This window comes from Diaphorina citri, unplaced genomic scaffold (genome assembly GCF_000475195.1).
Source record: "Diaphorina citri unplaced genomic scaffold, Diaci psyllid genome assembly version 1.1 scaffold1013, whole genome shotgun sequence".
NCBI classification, from domain to species: Eukaryota; Metazoa; Arthropoda; class Insecta; order Hemiptera; family Psyllidae; genus Diaphorina; species Diaphorina citri.
The window spans coordinates 82,397-103,174 of NW_007378443.1; the positions used below are offsets into that span (position 1 = coordinate 82,397).

The 20,778-nt window shown below is 39.9% G+C and overlaps 1 protein-coding gene and 1 long non-coding RNA gene across 2 annotated transcripts in view; one reads left to right on the top strand and one right to left on the bottom strand.

Moving 5' to 3' along the window:
• Window positions 1-20,778, top strand: part of LOC103513722 (diacylglycerol kinase theta) — a gene marked incomplete in the record, with an annotated part of 55,973 nt that overhangs the window by 15,409 nt on the left and 19,786 nt on the right. The window contains 3 exon segments of the mRNA XM_026826847.1: window positions 16,129-16,234; window positions 17,854-18,074; window positions 18,690-18,846. Of these exon segments, the coding sequence (XP_026682648.1) occupies window positions 16,129-16,234; window positions 17,854-18,074; window positions 18,690-18,846 (484 nt within the window).
• Window positions 7,654-8,082, bottom strand: LOC113469282. The gene is made up of 2 exons (XR_003392744.1): window positions 7,998-8,082; window positions 7,654-7,700 (listed from the first exon to the last, which is right to left on the bottom strand). It is a non-coding gene; the product is annotated as an uncharacterized LOC113469282 (long non-coding RNA).

Below are 20,778 nucleotides of genomic sequence, written 5' to 3' on the forward strand. Positions count from 1 at the left end.
CACTGAGGCAGGTGTTTGACTCTAAAGGTGTGTCCAAACATAGTCGACCGGCCGTCGATTACCTTTAAGGTATTTTCTGTTTTTTTTTTTTTTTTTTTTTTTTTTTTTTTTTTTTTATTTTTAAAAGTTAAACACATTTTTTTTTTTTTTTTTTTTTTTTTTTTTTTTTTTTTTGGTAACTTGTAAAGGTATACACAACACGTGGTAAAAAAAGATTCTAGGCTAGAGTAAGTGACCCATTGAAATATTTGCAATCAAAAAACGAGTGCAAATATTTGTCAATGGTGGGGATCGAACCCGGGACCTTCTGCATCGCAAGCAAGCGCGCTACCACTGGGCTAACCGTATCCGTAAGTTTTTCCTCCAATTTCCCAGGTATTGTCGCGATGATTCCGAGGTTCTCTGGATGTCCCGGGCGGAGGTCACCAAAGACCTGAAGTGTTCTCATTGCGCCTCGCCACTCACATTCGAATGTCAACTCCTGTCCACTCTCATTCCTTCACTTCTGCTGCAACTCTCACCCCAGGGGTCGGGAGAGGAGGGACATCTTGAGTTTGGATGTGTCTATGTGTTCACCTGTGCTTCCAACTGTTGGCGAGACGGAGAGGTAAAGGTGTATACTAAAAAAATCTGGTGTGAACATCACACGACTTTCCTTATCCTAATGAATAATGCTTATTATTTGGGTGTTCTTGTTCTTATACCCTAAAATTTTATATCTCTAACCGTTTAGTCGGTATAGCTGAAAACCGCCAAAAAACGGTCGAAAACCGTCAAAAAGCGGTCAAAATACCGCCAACCGCAGCACCTATCTCTACCAAACGTTTTGAGTTGCATCCTTGACACATTTGTGAACTACATACCAAATTTCAAGTCCCTAGCTCATATCGTTCCCGAGATATTGTTAAATTACACCAAAAACCGCCAAAAAGCGGTAAAATGCCGCCAACCGTTGCACCGATCTTATTCCCGAGATATTGTTAAATTACACCGAAAACCGCCAAAAAGCGGTAAAATGCCGCCAACCGTTGCACCGATCTTAACTAGCTCATACCGTCCCCGATATATTGTTAAATTACACCGAAAACCGCCAAAAAGCGGTAAAATGCCGCCAACCGTTGCACCGATCTTAACCAAAAAAGTTTCGTGTCTCATCTTTGTCATATTTGACATCGACATACCAAATTTCAAGTCTCTAGCTCTTACCATTCTCGAGATATTTTGTTTACAGACAGACAGACGGACACTCAGACACACACACGGACCAATGGCTGAAACTTTGGATTTAGGCTCTAGGGACTTCAAAAAGTGTTTTGGCACTAAAAACTGACCATCGAAAATTTGACCCGATTACATTACTTTCCTTCCTATAGGATAAGCAAAAATGAGATGAAAAAAAGGCCCTCTGTGGTCAAGAGGTTAAGAGGGCTGACTCGAGCCGGAGGTGCTGAATTCGAATCCCGACCGGGGCGGAAATTATTTGTCAATGGTGAGCATCGAACCCGGGACTTTCTGTATGTAATCGGGTGCCTGATGCTTTGTTTGATTTCAGGTGTGGCGAGAAGAGACGGTGATGGTTCACGCTGAAGAGTATTAACTGAGCAGTGATGATACAGGTAGGTAAATAGAGCAGTTGTGCCTACTTAGGTGAGGTTTCTAAGTAAAAGAGCAGGAAAAATGAGAAACTAGGGAATTTTTCTTTTTCTTCTACGACTTCTAGATCCGAAGATGAATAGATTTAAAAAATACCGGTAAACTTTGAACTTCGACGTCACGGCATACGCTCCCGTGCGCGATGACACCATAGTACATGACTCCTCTCGCTTAACCATATTAGAGCGAAAAGAAAGATATATGAAGTGACGATAGAGAGAAGCGAGGAATTCAAACCGCATAGAGATCATAGGAAAAGCTCTATGCTTTTTGCTCTCCGCTCCACACTGTTTTATCGTTAAGCAGGCTATACCCCTCTGAGGCTACCTACAGGGACTTTTTAGTCTCAATTGAGCAGGATAAACTGGTGTTTATATCCCAGGTGTTATGTAGGGCACTGGGTGTTTATATCCCAGGTGTAATGAGTGTAGGGCACTTGGTGTTTATATCCCAGGTGTTATGAGTGTAGGGCACTGGGTGTTTATATCCCAGGTGTTATGAGTGTAGGGCACTGGGTGTTTATATGCCAGGTGTTATGAGTGTAGGGCACTGGATGTTTATATCCCAGGTGTTATGAGTGTAGGGCACTGGATGTTTATATCCTAGGTGTTATGAGTGTAGGGCACTGGGTGTTTATATTCCAGGTGTTATGAGTGTAGGGCACTGGGTGTTTATATCCCAGGTGTTATGAGTGTAGGGCACTGGGTGTTTATATCCCAGGTGTTATGAGTGTAGGGCACTGGATGTTTATATCCCAGGTGTTATGACGCTAAGGCTAATGTGTATCAGTGTAATGTAGAGTGCTGTAACAAAATTCAGCTCTTAGACTTCTAGGGTGAACGCAAGATCTATGCTTTCAGCCCCTATGTCCGCCACTCTCGCTCAGACCACCTGGATCTGCCACATAGTCGGAACTTGGGTGGCGGAATAAGCTCGAGGTCCAACTCTGTCAGATGGTCTGACAAACCCAGACCGCGGTCTGTTCGATGATATGAGCGTGAGTTGCGGGCAATCAGCGGGTATTATAATCGTTAGAGAAAGTACGGGCATCCGTTCCTTAAACGTACCTATGTAGAGCTTAGAGAACTTATTTTAAACCTTGTAAACGTTCTTTGTTCATAAGCTCTAAAACACTCATGACGCTAAGGCTAATGTGTATCAGTGTAATGTAGAGTGCTGTAACAAAATTCAGCTCTTGGACTTCTAGGGTGAACGCAAGATCTATGCTTTCAGCCCCTATGTCCGCCACTCTCGCTCAGACCACCTGGATCTGCCACATAGTCGGAACTTGGGTGGCGGAATAAGCTCGAGGTCCAACTCTGTCAGATGGTCTGACAAACCCAGACCGCGGTCTGTTCGATGATATGAGCGTAAGTTGCGGGCAATCAGCGGGTATTATAATCGTTAGAGAAAGTACGGACATCCGTTCCTTAAACGTACCTATGTAGAGCTTAGAGAACTTATTTTAAACCTTGTAAACGTTCTTTGTTCATAAGCTCTAAAACACTCAAATCCAAACCAAATTCTCCATCATACGTGCTATCTCAATGAGGTTTAGAGGCACAAGGAAGAGGATCCGAACTATTCCATAGTAAAATGGAGCCCACCTGTCACCTGTAGTGTCTGTTTTAATATATGTAGTTTTTATTTCAAACTAAAGTTTCAATAATGTACTTATCAAAAGCCCGTACTCTTCATAAGCCCTATCCATTCAGTACAGACATTCAAGGAGGCCCATGAAATATGAAATAAAGGCCATGGTAAAATGGGGGCCACCTGTCGCCTGTAGTGTCTTTTTTTTTTAAAGAGGTTTGACAGAGGGAACTGTAACTGCTATGGTCTTATCGTCCCGAAATCGAAGAAAGAAGGAAGACAGGATAGGAGAAAGCCAGCCGTTCCGAGAACGAACATTATCCCATCAGGATAAAATCCGCCCCGGGCGGGAATCGAACCCGCGGCCTAGCGCTTACAAGGCAGACGCACTACCAACTAAGCTAACTAGGCTGACTGGGGGACCTTAAACAGCCTGAAATTTCCCTTGCTACAGAAATGGTTTCAGGCCCCCTTGATGAACCTAGGGCCTGTTGTGTCTGTTTTAATATATGTAGTTTTTATTTCAAACTAAAGTTTCAATAATGTACCTACTTATCAAAAGCCCGTACTCTTCATAAGCCCTATCCATTCAGTACAGACATTCAAGGAGGCCCATGAAATATGAAATAAAGGCCATAGGAAACCAACTCCATACACAAAAAGCCCCCCTCTGAGGCTTGGGTGTAGGGGCAACTGCCCCCAAAGGATGGGTTAAGCTTATACGAATATGAAACAAGTTTTCTTCAACTGAAAAAGTAGCCCTTCTTTCATGGACTTGATGTAACAAAGGAGGTAAATTTTCCCCCATTCTATATGCCATTGGTACATATTTAGATATCCTGTCTCGAACACGAGAGAAAGAGAGGGAAGACAAAGATGAAAGGGGTAGGAAGAGAGGAGCCGCCCGCGTACCCCTTGGGTACGTCATCACCATAAGTCAACAGCCATGAGGCTGGTTTGTAGTAACTCACGATTCTTCTCGCTTCTCTGCTTTCCTCTTCAGGTCATGATAGGTTGTTACATTTGCATCTCTGAGTATTTGCTGGATGTTTTCTAGGGGTGGCCCCCCACGTGTGTTTCTTCCTTCTATCATGCCCTCTATTATTATTAGGTACAATCTTCTCGGGTACGTACCTGTATTTAATCTCTTGAACCCACGCCACCATCAGAATGAGTATCGGGTACCCATACCTCGATTGATGTCTATCATTGAAATCTAAACACACTCAGTACCCTTTCAAAAAAGTCAGTACTTCAGTGCCTTTGAAGTCAAAATTCAGTACTTTTCTGTACTGCACTGATAAGCCGTCAAAATTTGCTGTTTGTCCGCCATTACACAATTTTTTTTTTTTTTTTTTTTTTTTTTTTTTTTTTTTTCCCCGGGGGGTTCTTCTACATGTCCAAGGGTCTGCAATGAGATTTTTAAACTTTCTACCTCAAACAGTTGATTTAATATTGGTGTTACTTTATTTTAATTTGAGTGAGTGCTGTTTCATTTGAGAATATTTGTTGTTTTTTTTTCTTGCTGCTTTCTTGTGGAAGGATGAAGAGTTTCAAGAGTACCAAACACCAGCCGTTCGATTTTGAAGGAAACACATATTGACTTAGTTATAGTTAATTAAGAACTCAATGTTTGGAAGAGACCAGACGCCAAAAATGAAATTTAGATGATCAGTTTAATGCCCCTGAGGGACATCAATTTTTACCCCTGAGTCTATCAGGCCTGAGGTCTTTCGATATTCCAAACCGTTCTCGAGAAACCCAGCCGTGTGAAAGACTTACACACGGTCATTTTAAAGATTTAAAGACCCTTAATCGACCTGATCAAATGTAAATTAGGGCGAGGGAGTTTTTTTCCTAGGTAAAAGAAAGATTGGAAAAGGCTGACGAAAAATGCCGACCCCGACTGAACGAGAACATGGCAAAGCAAAAGAGGAAAAGAAATTGAAAAGTAATTAAATAAAGCTTCGTACTCTTGGACTTTTGTTTAGAGCAGACATATATTAGTGAGCATATCTTCCAAGGGTCAACCTTATAGTGATTTACTGTTTAGGTTTTTTGCTTCTTTTGTCTCTCCTTTTCTAGAGTTTATTAGATGTTGTTTACTATTGATTCTAGATCATTCAATGAATAATATTTAGATTTATTTTCGGATCAAACCTTACATATTTAAAAAATAAATGAACAATAAAAATACAGAGGTTCGTTGCATTCCTTTCTTCGTAATTTTTTCAGAAAGAAATATTTCGTTAATTTTTCTTTATAATTCCAAGTGGGTTTCGTAAAAGAGGAGAGTGAGCTACAATATAAATTCGATTTAGTAAACGTTTATCATTGCCGGTCGTGTAGCAACAAATGAATAGGTAAGCAGAGCAAACCATGGGAAAAAACTCCAACATTGTACAAAACGTGGTGGTGCTGATGAGATAAGTGATAAGATATGGGATGCGTGAAGCATGGTGGGTGATGGATCGAAATGAATAAGCAGAGGAAACCATGGGAAAAACTCCAACATTGTACAAAACGTGGTGGTGCTGATGAGATAAGTGATAAGATATGGGATGCGTGAAGCATGGTGGGTGATGGATCGCACTCACCATTTCTGATTATCTTGGTATGCCATATTATCAAGAATTTGTGTGATCTGTGCTTTGCTGAGGAAGAAATATTTTTTTTTGCTAGAATCTACATAACTCGGAACCCAGAATTGCAACCTTTTGGCTCAAGTCTCATAGTTTAAAAAAAAAAAAAAAAAAAAAAAAAAAAGGGGACCAATTTGCCCTCTGTCAAACCTCTTAAAAAAAAAAAAAAAAAAAAAAAAAAAAAAAAAACATAGTGGACCAATTTAGGGGGAGGGGGTAGCAGTGAGTAATAGATAGATAATGAATGACTAGTACCCCAGACCATCTCTCTTAATAATTATAAAATTGAGAAGTCTAACGCAAAGACGTTTTTGAACCTTAATAAAATTCGTATATCCTATTAGTCGTTTTTGCGTCAAACCCTTCAATTTATTATTCTATCTGCCTGTAGTGGTCCATCTACCTATCGACCATGTAGTGGTCAATACGCTCGCCTGGTAAACAGGAGGGCATGGGTTCAATCCCAGCCGACCTATGGAAATTTATCCTCAATAAAATTTGAGAATTTGACCCCAATAATGGTAGTAGCCTACTGCTGGAGTAAAGGGACTTTTCAATCCTATAGGAGCAGTATAAATAAGCACTATTAAAAAAAAAAAAAAAAAAAAAAAAAAAAGTTTTCCCCCCCCGTAAAACAGGGGACGTCTACCTCCTAGTGACTAATGACTTTAGACTTTGAGGGTTACCACTTCTAGCCTAAATTAAAATAATAATTTATAATATTAATAAAATAATTTGAATTCTCCAATACCTATTTAGCCTGCACCTTCATATTTTTGTAGTGTCAGCGTCACATTATTTAACTCATAGACAGTATCGTAGCAGTGAAGTAGGTAATTTGGAACAATTGATTTTCCGTCACACGAGGGAAACTGAAAATGTTCGCCTTCCTTCCATTTACATTTTCTTCTGTAACCACGCCTGTTGCTACAGCGGAAATAGAAGGGGGAGAGGGAGATGTGGTTGAAATAGAATCCCCTATTAGCACTCAGGTTAATGTCATGTCTCTGCTTCATGCTAGCATGCCTGTACCTCAGGTAAGAAGTTGACTGTTAGTATTTAAGTAATCTCTTTAGGTTGTTATGTACTTCAAACTGAAAAGTAACACTTAAATACCAATACTAGTACCTACCTTTTTTGACCAAATCTCCTCTTGGCATTTAAGTGACATGTTTGCCAAATGTCATCAAATTCAGACATACTTACTGTTTGAGTTGAAACTTTGAACTCCCAAATAGCATTGTAGCCCGACAGTGAAGTAGGTAATTTGGAACAATTGATTTTCCGTCACACGAGGGAAACTGAAAATGTTCGCCTTCCTTCCATTTACATTTTCTTCATTGAAAACTTCCTATGGGTTGTAAACTTGGAAATCTTGACATTGATGTTCATATATTACCTTTTAGGCAGCTTATGTTCCTAACAATGATACCTATTTGATATTGCCGGAATCAAATTTCAATCGGCCACGGCAAGACTCCACCACGCGTAACATTGTTCAACTTTAGTGATTCATTGGGAAGTGTATGAAAAGTTCTATCGCTGCTAGGTATAACCAGTGTGTATGTCAATTTCCATTCAACTCTATGTATGCATAGGTCTGTGTCCGAACGAGCCGTTAAAGGCTAAATACGAAACATGTAGTGGTGAGCTTTACTATTTACAATTTGGTAGAGACAACCAAGTTTTTCCTAAGCTAAAGCCTCATGTTACCTGTAAGTAGTGATGAGCATCCAACACACATTTCTGATCCAGAGCAAACCTCGCGGCTTTGAAACAAGCTTCGGTCTCAATGAAACCCGCGTTTTGGTACTGAAAAAATTTAATAAAGTATTGTCAGAGTTAAAAAATGTGATGAGTGTTTCACTGCCGTTTTTATTTCGCACTAATGAAACAACTGCTGCATTAGACTCACGAGGTCTGTGTCGTAGCATGCCCATCCCGTAGTATATCCCTCATCAAATGAGCGAAAAGAGATACAAGAGATTCCCATTTAGGTGCTGGGTCAACACAAGAACACCAGAAAGTTACCCGTTTAAATATTTGCTTTGCTGGTCTTCTCTAGACTTTAACAAGTGTTTAAGGTGGAATAGGTCTCCCTCGACTAACCTTGCTGTAATGTATGATGGCATCTCTGTAGTTTCTCTTGATCTCGGCCACAGGTATGTAATCTATATTTGAGACACTGGTCGGATGCAGATGATTGGGGGTCTGATTCGGAGGCAGATGATGAAAATGGAAATATAGAAACAGGTAGGTGGACAGCTCCTACTCAAACAGCTTGGATATTATTTCCATATTTAAGTAATTAGATTTTTAATTAGTATACTGGGATTAAAATTCTTTTGCTCAAATGCAGATACAAGACAGTTAACATCTAATTTAATTTTAAAACATACTACAATGCTTTTTTTTCTCACTTGTCTGTTTCCATATTATTTCAGGGATGGACAACCTGACTGTATCAGGGGAGGATAGCAATTTGGGTAATGGTGGAGTCCTAGTCAAATTGAGTGAATCCTATGTGTAGATACCCAAGTCTTTAGCCTACCATGTCAATGAAAATTTATACAATTAAAAAAATACCTATCTATATTTTTAAATTCCATATAAAAAGTGCCTAAATGAAGTAGTAATTTACTGTACGTACGTATACATACAGCTCATTTGCTGTTAACCATTTCTTTGCAACCCTACGACAACCGAACACATATTGTCTACCCAAATTGCTCGAAATCGGGAGAAAGAAAAAATTTACCTACTAAAATTTTTTACTTGCCTTATGTGAGGGCTGCAGTGGCGTAACGTGGTCTAAATTCAAGTGTAGGGCCTTGTAGGGCTCATGCACAGGTCTACCAAGTCCCATCACAGTAGGTACATGCCATTAATATTTATGGGCATTAGAGTGAACTTTTGAGTTGTATGGCCGCCATACATACACGCTACGCCACTGGAGGGCTGTATTCAACATAGTCTGATGGAACGAAATCTTTCCTTAGATTAGGGTAACCCACTTGACATGGTTGGAAAGAAGACATGAAATACGTACTCATACATATTTCAAGTGCCCATTTTCCGCCAATGTGTAATATTTAGATCCATGTCCTGGGTCATCATACAGACAAATTTTACCTTCTCCCTACTCCTCTCTTGGAGTTTAGACTCGAGAATCCAGAACACAGATGACAGCAACTCATTCATATGTTTAGTGAGTTCATCCTTACACCCATCTAATGCACAATCGTACATCAAAGCTGTAGACTTGAAGTTGCTAGGTGGTGATAGATCCTTGCAGTTGCCAAACAGAATACATCTTGTGTCAAATAGAGTGGACATGTATTTGACTTTAAGAGATTCATGTAACCGACAGTACTCATTCAGCTCAGACTGTGAGTTGCATTTACCTGAGAACAAATTAGAAAGTACTTAGGTACATAAAATAAGATTTTTTTTTCAACTAAGGTAAGTATTTCAGTAATAAATAATTACTTCTTCTACATTTAGCTGCAGTTATTGTAGCTAGTATAAAAAAAGCTATCAATTTTGTTGCATTTTTAAATGCCTAGTCTATTCAATTTTATTTATTTATTTATTTACACGCTAAGCAACAAGGCCATGTGTGGCTATTCAATTTTGAATGTAAAAATTTATATGGTAGATAGGCCCTCAATACTCACTGACATGACGTCACAACTCTTTGAACTTTTTCATTAGAACGGCAATCAAAATTTGAATTTTCGACCTTTTAAAGTTACTTTTTCGTAGTTTTGACCTCAGATTTGGATTTTTCACATCTTTTTACGTAGGAATCGACCTTTTAATAATAATATTTTCCCAATTGCAACTGCTCCATTTGGGCAATTTTTGACGTTCTCCTGTGCTGCTGTCTTATGGTGGTTTCAGCTCGCAGTATTTCAGAAGAGTTCAGCAGTGGAGAGTCTCGACATCGGGATTCGGAAGATAATGCTGCCTCCTCCTCCTCCTCATGGTGATCACATATGAAGACGCAAATAAAGCTGTCAAAGCATTGTACATATTACGCGAATCTTCGTATGAAGAGAAACATTTGTTGGGTAAGTTTATTGAGTACAACGTTCCGCACTAGAAAAGCCATTTTACCATAAATGACCAAAACAGGGTTTGGTCCTTTTTTAGCTTTAAATTTATTCAGTGACCTTAACAGATGTACCTACAATCTACATATGTGAATAGATTTATTCTGCGTATTATGCCAAAAGCATGTGCCAACTTTTGAGTTTAACTTTCATAGCATTATCTGCAGGTAAATAATTTGTTATTATTTTTATTATTGAAGTACTAAAATTTATTGCTAATTTGTTGCCCTGAAATCTAAACACGGAGTAGGATTCGGCCGTATCTTGCCAGAAAAAAATTCGACTTTGTCAGAAATCGAACCCCCGTTCTCTAGCATTCAATCCTAACCTATCTGTGGTAGACAGTAGTTATAAGTCTATTCTTGTATACTCAGAGAACTTGGACTGTTAACAGGTTTTTTTAGGGGGGTTTTCTTCGATTTTCTTTTTTTTCTGATAAGTCTAATATTCTAATACGTACCTCCCCTGTTTTTCGTGTCCGCAGTGATGTTGTTACCCAACATAGAACCCAGTATGACACCCCCCGGTGTGCAGCCCCTGCTAGTGTTTGTCAACGTTAAGTCGGGCGGGTGTCAAGGTTTGGAGCTGATATCCAACTTCAGGAAACTTCTCAATCCATATCAGGTGTTCGATTTGGATAACGGAGGCCCTTTACCTGGGTGAGTAATCATTGGCATTTTTACACACTTTGTCCCATTCCAAAGATAAAGGAGCCAAAGAAAAAGAAGATAGAGATGAAGGTAAGTTAAGGTTTTTTACATAATAAGGTTAGTTATTTAGGTACTTTTTTTAAGGAGGTAAATGTCACTTCATAACAGAACTGCTTAGTACTAAGGTCTTTAAGTGACGGAGGATTTAGTTTCACCAACCATTCGGCGGCAGGCTACTCTTTTACTCACATTACCTACCCTCACCGCAAGATTTACTTTGTTTCTTCTATTGAAATGCTAACTACACTAAGTAGTAGTTCAGAAAGGTAACACTAGCATTTTAGGGAACTATGGGACTCCAAAGGACCCTTGAAGGTTCAATTTACTCAAAAACTAATATCTTGGGCAATATTTTACTACAAAGTGTTAATGTGAATCGTTGGAGGAAATGGCTACAAAAAAGTTGGACTTTTACTACCTATTCCACAACTTTCGGATAGGTCTAGTTCTGAATTTTCGTACTCTTGTTCTGGATTTCAGAAACGATCAAAGTGTATGACGGCAACCTGTCGGTAAGACGGAGGATATTTCGACCAATCACAGTGTCCCGTCTTGCCTCGCTTGAACACATTCTCACCTGTGCCCTCAGAGCTTTCCATATTACTAAGAATCCCGGTAAGCCACCCTAAATTCTACTTTCCTTTGGTATATTATTAATTATTAATCTAAATCTATGAACGTATATGTCGACATAATATAAGAACTTCAGCTGGCTACTTCACAATCACAAATTCATGGATGTCATCCTCAATGGGTGTGGATCTTTGTTTTTTTTTTTTTTGCCTCTTATGTACTAAGGACATTTTACAAAGAAATTGACTCTTCTTCCACTGTACCTCATGAGGCTATTACGTAGGACATGTTACAGAGAAATCGACCTTGCGGAGATTATGTTCATACAAATCAAAGTTTTCCAGTGCAATTTTATTGCTGATTTTTGACCCTGGCTCGGGATGCACTAAATAGGATTTTAGGTGGTGACTCAATGCGAGAAGACCAGAAATTCATCATCGATTTTGTCATTTCAACTTGTGTTTGTTTATTCAATAACATGATTTCCTCCTTGTCACTGTTGCAGAAAACTTTTTCCTGACCGACCTTTACTCTCCTAATTGTGAGGCTGTGCTAGCGGACCCAAGTCCTATTATGTCTCTCACTAGACAAGAGGGCAAGCGTCCGGCTGTTTATCTCAGGTAAAAGTATGCAGATTTTATAAGTTTTTTTTTTTTTTAGTATTACGGGACAGCCCAAAAAAGATTATTTTTAATCCGCCTCCCATTTTATTTGAATATCCCTACTTTCTCTTCCACAGACTATACGTATTTCGTCACATCCAGGACTACAAGATCTTGGTGTGTGGAGGTGACGGTACCATTGGATGGGTTCTGCAGTGTCTGGACAACGTAGGACAAGATAGTGAATGCTCTTCACCTCCATGTGCAATCGTACCTCTAGGAACAGGTAAATCTTCATTCCGACTCTTCCAAATTTTCAATTCGTACACAATAGTTCACTCTGAGGTCTAGGTGTAGAAGCAAATAGCCGTAAAAGTTGGGTTAAGCTTATACGTACTAATCTAAGAATACCAATTTTAAAGCATTTGAATAAAGGCTAGCCACGGTTAGCCCATTGGTTAAACGCTTGCTTAACATGCAGAAGGTCCCTGGTTCGATGCTCACCATTGACGAAAATTTGTACCTACTCGTTTTTCGTTTGCAAATATTTCAACGGGTTCCTTTCTGGTGTTCTTGTGTTGACTTTGCAATAGTTCACTCTGAGGTCTAGGTGTAGAAGCAAATAGCCGTAAAAGTTGGATTAAGCTTATACGTACTAATCTAAGAATACCAATTTTAAAGCATTTGAATAAAGGCTAGCCACGGTTAGCCCAGTGGTAACACGCTTGCTTGCCATGCAGAAGGTCCCTGGTTCGATGCCCACCATTGATGAAAATTTGTACCTACTCGTTTTTCGATTGCAAATATTTCAACGGGTTCCTTTCTGGTGTTCTCGTGTTGACCCAACACCTAAATGGGAAGTATTGTGTCTCTTCTCATCCATCTGATGAGAGGTATACTACGGGACGGGCATGCTAATGTAGCAGCTGTTTTATTGCTACGAAATAAAGGCGTTGAAACACCCATTTTTTTATTTATTTATTTTTTATTTAAAAAAAATGTCAATAGGGGAAAAAGTTAGAACTTTCAAGGGTATCCTCCTCCGACTCAGGCTTAACCTAATGGAGGAAGAGAACCTGACCCTAAAAACCTACTTTGTTTACATATGTACCTATACCTACAATTTAGTTTTCTCTTTATGTGCCTTTCCCTGCCTCGGTAGTGTAGTGGTCAAGGCGCTCGTCTGGTAAACACGAGGGCGTGGGTTCAATCCCAGCCGAGTTATGGAATTTTTTCCTCAATATAATTTGAGAATTGGACCAAAATAATAGTAGTAGCCTACTGCTGGAGTAAAGGGACTTTTCAGTCCTATGCGAGCAGTATAAATAAGCACTATTGTTATTTCAATCTCACATCTTTGGAAGAAATATTGATAGGTAGCTTGCGAGTATTGCCTAATATTGCTTAGCTCTGAATTATGTCAGTGGTGAACTCCAATTTATTGTTTTAGTCAACCAGTGGGGAACAGACAATTGCTTCAAAATTTCCCCCTTATAAGATATTACTAACCTTGGTGGTGTAGTGGTTAGCGTGATGGACGTCGGATCAGGAGATTGGTGGTTCAAGTTTAAGTCAATTCATTTTGTGAGATCTATTAATCGGGGAACATATGCGGCAAGCATTATTGGTGATATTTGATATCTTCCTTCTGGATAAAATCATCTATTTTCTGTGTGTCAAATGTACCCATATGTATGTTGATAGTAATGCATTCTTTGCTTAACACATTTAAAATTTCTTGGTCTTCCAGGTTCAAAGACAACAGCTCAGGGGAGGTGCGAGTGTATGGGGGCAAGCTACAGACCCCCACCCCGTACAGTATCGTGCCTGTCAATGATGACACGAGTATAGCCGATCTCATACGAGATGCCCTCAAGAGGTTCGGGTTTGAAGAGCGATCCCCTGAAGATTATAGACTGAGCGAAATTCTGCTAGACAGGGGAGGTGAGTAAGAAATTCGTCTAGTTTCTACTAGAAACTTTCTAGGCTCCAGTTGAATGAAGGAATTTAATAAAATTCTAAGTTTGAACTCAATGATTAGCTTGTCTGTCTGTAGGTATGTTTGTTTTTTAAACTTTTGATATATGACTTCATGACTTACCATTTTCCATCTTAGATACATGACGTCACGACTGTGTTGTGGTATAGCAGAGCTTTTTCACAACTTTAGTGGATATGACAACATTACTACTTAAGTGGCTCCTTTGTAATCAATTTCCATATTTCAAGAATCTTTTTACTCTGGGAATACCGCCACTGGTCGCTACTCGATTAAAGTAGCTACTCAATTGTGTGTACCCCGAACTCCAAGCACAGAGCCGAAAAAAACCTCGGCCCCGCCGGGAATCGAATCCGGACCTCCTGCGTGCAAGCCTAGTGTGATATCCTGTGATGTCCACTAAATCATCCTTATCGGTTCTACACACAATTGGCCCATGTACTCACTTTTTTTTTTTCTTTTTCTTTTTTTTTTTTTTTTTTAAAGACCTAACGGGAATCGAATCCGGACCTCCTGCGTACAAGCCTAGTGTGATATCCTGTGATGTCCACTTAGCCACGGAGGGTACTGTCCAGTTATAAATCATCCTTATCGTTTGTACACACAATTGACCCATGTACTCACTTTTTTTTTTTTTGAGAATGACCTAATGGCCAAGTTCCCGACATTTGAAAACAACAACATATCGTAGAGGTGGAAAATCTTCCTTTCTTTTTAAGATAATCTCGTGGTGAATGAGATTAAGTTGGATTTTTACCAACTAAAAACCACCTCACATTTGGGGATCAGCCTGGATCTGGGTGAGCTTTCTAATGTAACCTAACCTAACCTTAACCTAACCTAACCTTAACCTAATCTAACCTTAACCTAACCTAACCTAACTGTTCTTTATTGTTCTGTTCACAGTGACGGAAAGAGTTCTGGAGCGGACGGAAAAGCCGTGGAAGATCGTCAAACAACTCGGCAAGGAATCCATTCGGCAAATGGAGCTGATGAGGTTCTATCTGCAATCTCACTGTTCTTTATTGTTCTGTTCACAGTGACGGAAAGAGTTCTAGAGCGGACGGAAAAGCCGTGGAAGATCGTCAAACAACTCGGCAAGGAATCCATTCGGCAAATGGAGCTGATGAGGTTCTATCTGCAATGGAAACAGGATCCTCACGGCCCCAATCTGGCCCTGTTTGTGGGCAACCTACCCCAGTATCTTACGCAGCGCAATTACGAGAATGTACTTACCAATTTTCCCCTCACGGCCCCAATCTGGCCCTGTTTGTGGGCAACCTACCCCAGTATCTTACGCAGCGCAATTACGAGAATGTACTTACCAATTTTCTAGGATCAGGTATGTTGACTATGTACTAGGTACTGTAAACTTTGATAGATACTGAAATTTTAATAAAATCTCATCAGAATCTTCCTCTTGGGGAGGATGAAAGGAAATCTAAGTTTAAAGCGACTGTTTCCGTTTGTTCTGTTTGTTTGTTCCATCATAACCTGAACGGTTTTTCCAATTTTGATGTTTTTGGCAGAAACGTATATCACACAAATAAAATCTCATTAGATTTTGGGCCTGCACTTTTTCTCCCTTTGTTTTGTTATATCTCTCAAACGATTTGTCCAATCTTGATGAAATTTGGCAAATATGTCAAACCAGCTAAAGGCTAAAGAACATTTTCTCCCTAAATTTTGGCCTCGATCGAGTATTTGGAGGCCATAAAAGGGTCCTTTTTCTGAGTCATCTAATCAAGTTTTAATTTTTTTCTCCCTTTGTTTTGTTATATCTCCCAAACGATTTGTCCAATCTTGATGAAATTTGGCAAATATGTTAAACCAGCTAAAGGACATTTTCTCCTTAAATTTTGGCCTCGATCGAGTATTTGGAGGCCTTATAAGGGTCCTTTTTCTGAGTCATCTAATCAAGTTCTAATTTCGTTTCTATTTCATCGGGGAAAAATTGACCAAATAGTCTTCTCCGAGCCTTTTAAAACATCAACAATTTTGTTCTATTTTTTCCCTGTTTTTCAGAATATAAATTTTCATCAATAGGCCCTATTTACTACAGAGTACTATTTTCTTCCCTGTTTCAGAATATACATTTTCATCAATAGGCCCTATTTACTAAGTTGAATATCCAAGTGAAGAGTATTATAGTTATCATTTCATCTCAATTCATATGGAACTTCACAAAGTTACCGAGTCCTCCATCAAGGCATTGATTGACATTTGTCTTTATGATTTCAGAACCCCGTTGCTCACTGCTGGTCGGAACAGAGTCATCACAAGAGAAAATTCTGTAACGTGTGTAGAAAGAGGCTGGACGAAAGCGGATACGGTACTCATTGTGAAAGTAAGTTTTTTTTTTTTTAAGAGGTTTGACAGAGGGAACTGTAACTGCTATGGTCTTATCTTCCCGAAATCGAAGAGAGAAGGAAGACAGGATAGGAGAAAGCCAGCCGTTCCGAGAACGAACATTATCCCATCAGGATCCCGCCCCGGGCGGGAATCGAACCCGCGGCCTAGCGCTTACAAGGCAGACGCACTACCAACTAAGCTAACTAGGCTGGCAAAGAGAGAAGGAAGACAGGATAGGAGAAAGCCAGCCGTTCCGAGAACAAACATTATCCCATCAGGATAAAATCCGCCCTCGGGAATCGAACCCGCGGCCTAGCGCTTACAAGGCAGACGCACTACCAACTAAGCTAACTAGGCTGGCAAAAAGTAAGTTTTGTCAGCGCTACTGTCAGTTCCAGTTCTGACCAAGGAAGGGGGGAATATTTAATTAACCAGTCATTATATATTAGGCCACTTACTATCAGACCTGATGGCAAGTACAACTGACCAGGTGTACCCGATCGTGTGTGTGCTCATCAGGTATACCTGACAGACGGACCTTTTCAGGTTTACTTGTCAGGTCTACCTGATAGTGGCTGGCCTGAAAGTCTAGACATGAATGACACCACACACGTAGGTACTAGTTCTTGCTTTGTTTTGATCAGTGAAATTTGATAAATCAAATGTGATTATACACCCTGGTTAGCTGGGCTGGTTAGGGTTAGCTGTTCCCTCCTGTTTATAGTCTCACAGCTAGACAGTAGTCTACTCTCTGTTTAACGTCCCCTAATCAGACAATCAATATCTCCTAACCAAACTTCCTGTAAACTTTGATAGATACTGAAATTTTAATAAAATCTCATCAGAATCTTCCTCTTGGGGAGGATGAAAGGAAATCTAAGTTTAAAGCGACTGTTTTCCATTTGTTTGTTCCTTCTTTACTTCTGGACAATTTCTCCAATTTTGATGTTTTTGACAGAAATGTATATCACACAAATAAAATCTCATAAGATTTTGAGCCTTCCTTTTTTCTCCCTTTGTTTTGTTATATCTCTCAAACGATTTGTCCAATCTTGATGAAATTTAGCAAATATGTTAAACCAGCTAAAGGCTAAAGAACATTTTCTCCTTAAATTTTGGCCTCGATCGAGTATTTGGAGGCCTTATAAGGGTCCTTTTTCTGAGTCATCTAATCGAGTTTTAATTTCGTTTCTATTTCATCGGGGAATAAGGAAAGTAAAAATTGACCAAATAGTCTTCTCCGAGCCTTTTAAAATATCAACAATTTTGTTCTATTTTTTCCCCGTTTTTCAGAATATAAATTTTCATCAATAGGCCCTATTTACTACGAGTACTATTTTCTTCCCTGTTTCAGAATATAAATTTTCATCAATAGGCCCTATTTACTACAGAGTACTATTTTCTTCCCTGTTTCAGAATATAAATTTTCATCAATAGGCCCTATTTACTACAAAGTACTATTTTCTTCCCTGTTTCAGAATATACATTTTCATCAATAGGCCCTATTTACTACGAGTAGGTACTATTTTCTTCCCTGTTTCAGAATATAAATTTTCATCAATAGGCCCTATTGACTACGAGTACTATTTTCTTCCCTGTTTCAGAATCTTCCAGTCTGTGAGTACTTCGTGCACGCAGAATGTCAGGACTTTGCCGTGGCAGATTGCAAGGAGAACGCCACCTATGTCCCCGGCAAGGAGTTGGCGGAGGTTCACCACGAACATCATTGGCGGGAAGGCAATCTCCCCTCCAACTCCAAGTGTGCCGTGTGCAAGAAAACTTGCTGGTCGGCCGAGTGTCTGGCCGGCTATCGCTGTGAATGGTGTGGCACCACGGTGAGTCAAAAGGCTAGGTGGCAGAGAATGGGTGTATTTTCCTTTCGCCAAATGGTCGAAACCGGTTCCATGTCGGAATCTGAATTTCCAACACGTTGGCTGCCAATGTATGAAAACATCTAGAGACAGACTCTCGGATTTTTTCATCAAACAAATAGCATAATTTCACTCAGAGACCCCTCTTTCAGATAACAATTTATCTGAAAAAGGGGCCTCTGAACGTCCCATAGCAGCTAACGTGGTCTTTCTATCACAGAGGGGAAATAGATAAAGGAAAATTAGGCTAATGCCTCAGGCAGCACCAGGGTGAATTGTTAAATGACAGCTAATGCCTTAGGTAGTAAAATTTAACTTTACTTTTTCATTTTTTGTATGATTTGTGAAGAATAGAATAGAAACCCTGTTTATACTGCCAGAATGAGACTGAAAAGTCCCTTTACTACCGCAGTCTAAACAAGGTCTTATGTATTTGGTACAATATGTGAAGGTGAAAAAAAGTTCAGTAATAATGAAGTGAGTAAATATGTATGTGTTGGTTTCATTCAGAATAATCATTTCCCACTTTTGGTTTTACATATTTATAACTATTTCCTTGTTTTGGTTATCTCCCCCCAGTGTCATGCGGCCTGTAAGAAGAATATCCCGGTGGAGTGTAATTTCGGGAACCTGGAACCCATCTATTTGCCCCCTCATGCTGTCAGCATCCCCCGCACCGAAGTCCCCATGGAGGCCATCATTGGCGTTCAAATTAGAAGGAAAGATACCATGTCCCGTAAGTACTGCATTTGCTTAACTTTGCTCTTCTTTTAATTGGTTTTAAAAGTCAATCCTTCCAACACAAAGGTATTACGGACAAAGTAAGCAAACTTCGAATGCTAGGTTCCAGACAGTTCTGAACCCCAGATTCGCTCTTGGTTCCAAAGGGACTTGACGATTTTCGAACCCACAGAGCTAGTGTTCCAACTCCTCCGTTCGCATTTTTGTGTAGAACGTACAGCTTGCGAAAATTCGTCAGCCCGAGTTCGCTGTAGAATATAGCATTATGTTTTTGGTAAACCGTTCCTCAGATATTCATAGATTCAGACTTTCCCGGACACTTGAAAACCAAACTTTTCAGTTCCTGGATAGGCATAGATTTAAAAGAACACGCCTTGAAGTAATTGGAAAGCAGTTCCGAATTTTTTATTTTTTTAAAAAAAGAAATTTGATAGAGGGAACTGGCACTATCAAGGTCTTATCGTCCCGAAATCGAAGAGAGAAGGAAGACAGGATAGGAGAAAGCCAGCAGTTCCGAGAACAAACCTTATTCGTTCAGAATTAACTTATTCATTAACACAATATTTTCTTCGCTATATTTCAGAAAACTTTTTCCTGACCGACCTTTACTCTCCCAATTGTGAGGCTGTGCTAGCGGACCCAAGTCCTATTATGTCTCTCACTAGACAAGAGGGCAAGCGTCCGGCTGTTTATCTCAGGTAAATATGACTTCCTTTTGTAAATATGACTTCCTTTTGTAAATATGACTTCCTTTTGTAAATATAACTTGGTTTTGTAAATATGACTTGGTTTTCTCTTGTAAATATGACTTCATTTTCCCTTTGTGTGCCTTTTGATCTCGCATCATTGGAAGAAGTGGATAGGTAACTAACTCTATGGCCGAATCTTGACTGTATGATTTTTCTCAGTAACAACCTCCCAAATGCTTGATATTAGCCAACCTCATAAAAGCTTCATATTCTTCTTTTTAGATATTAAGTAGCACCCTGAGTGGTCTGATTGAGGGCTGATGGAAAAACACCGACCCCGTCTGAACACGGGAAATGGCGAAGAAGAAGAAAAAGTAGACGAAAAAGAGTGGTATATTCTATTGGTTAGGGCGGCGGACTTCGGATCTGGAGATTTGTGGTTCGAGTTCAAGTCATAAAACTAAATCGGGGAATAACATTTGTAATAATAATAATAATAGACTCTTGAGTGGAAGGCAACCACTAGGCGAGGTTAACGCCTTAGGCGTTCTCTACCACCTAACCCTTACTTTTAATTGGTTTTAAAAGTCAATCCTTCCAACACAAAGGTATTACGGACAAAGTAAGCAAACTTCTAATGCTAGGTTCGAGACAGTTCTGAACCCCAGATTCGCTCTTAGTTCCAAAGGGACTGGACGATTTTCGAACCCACAGAGCTAGTGTTCCAACTCCTCCGTTCGCATTTTTGTGTAGAACGTACAGCTTGGGAAAATTCGTCAACCCGAGTTCGCTGTAGAATATAGCATTATGTTTTTGGTAAACCGTTCCTCAGATATTCATAGATTCAGACTTTCCCGGACACTTGAAAAAAAAGCTCTTGTCTGACATGTGTTTTTAACGATTCATAAAGCCTGAAGTCTCTTATTCCTAACTACTCCTCCTTCCTCCTCCTTTATCTTCTTCTCATTTTCCTCCTCCTTCCTCTTCTTCCTCCTCCTCCTCCTCCTTCTCCTCCTCCTTCTCCTTCTCCTCCTCCTTCTCCTCCTCCTTCTCCTCCTCCTCCTTCCTCTTCTTTTTCCTCCTCCTTCCTCCTCCTCCTTCTCCTTCTCCTCCCCCTTCTCCTTCTCCTCCTCCTTCTCCTTCTCCTCCTCCTCCTCCTTCTCCTTCTCCTTCTCCTCCCCCTTCTCCTTCTCCTCCTCCTTCTCCTTCTCCTCCTCCTCCTCCTTCTCCTTCTCCTT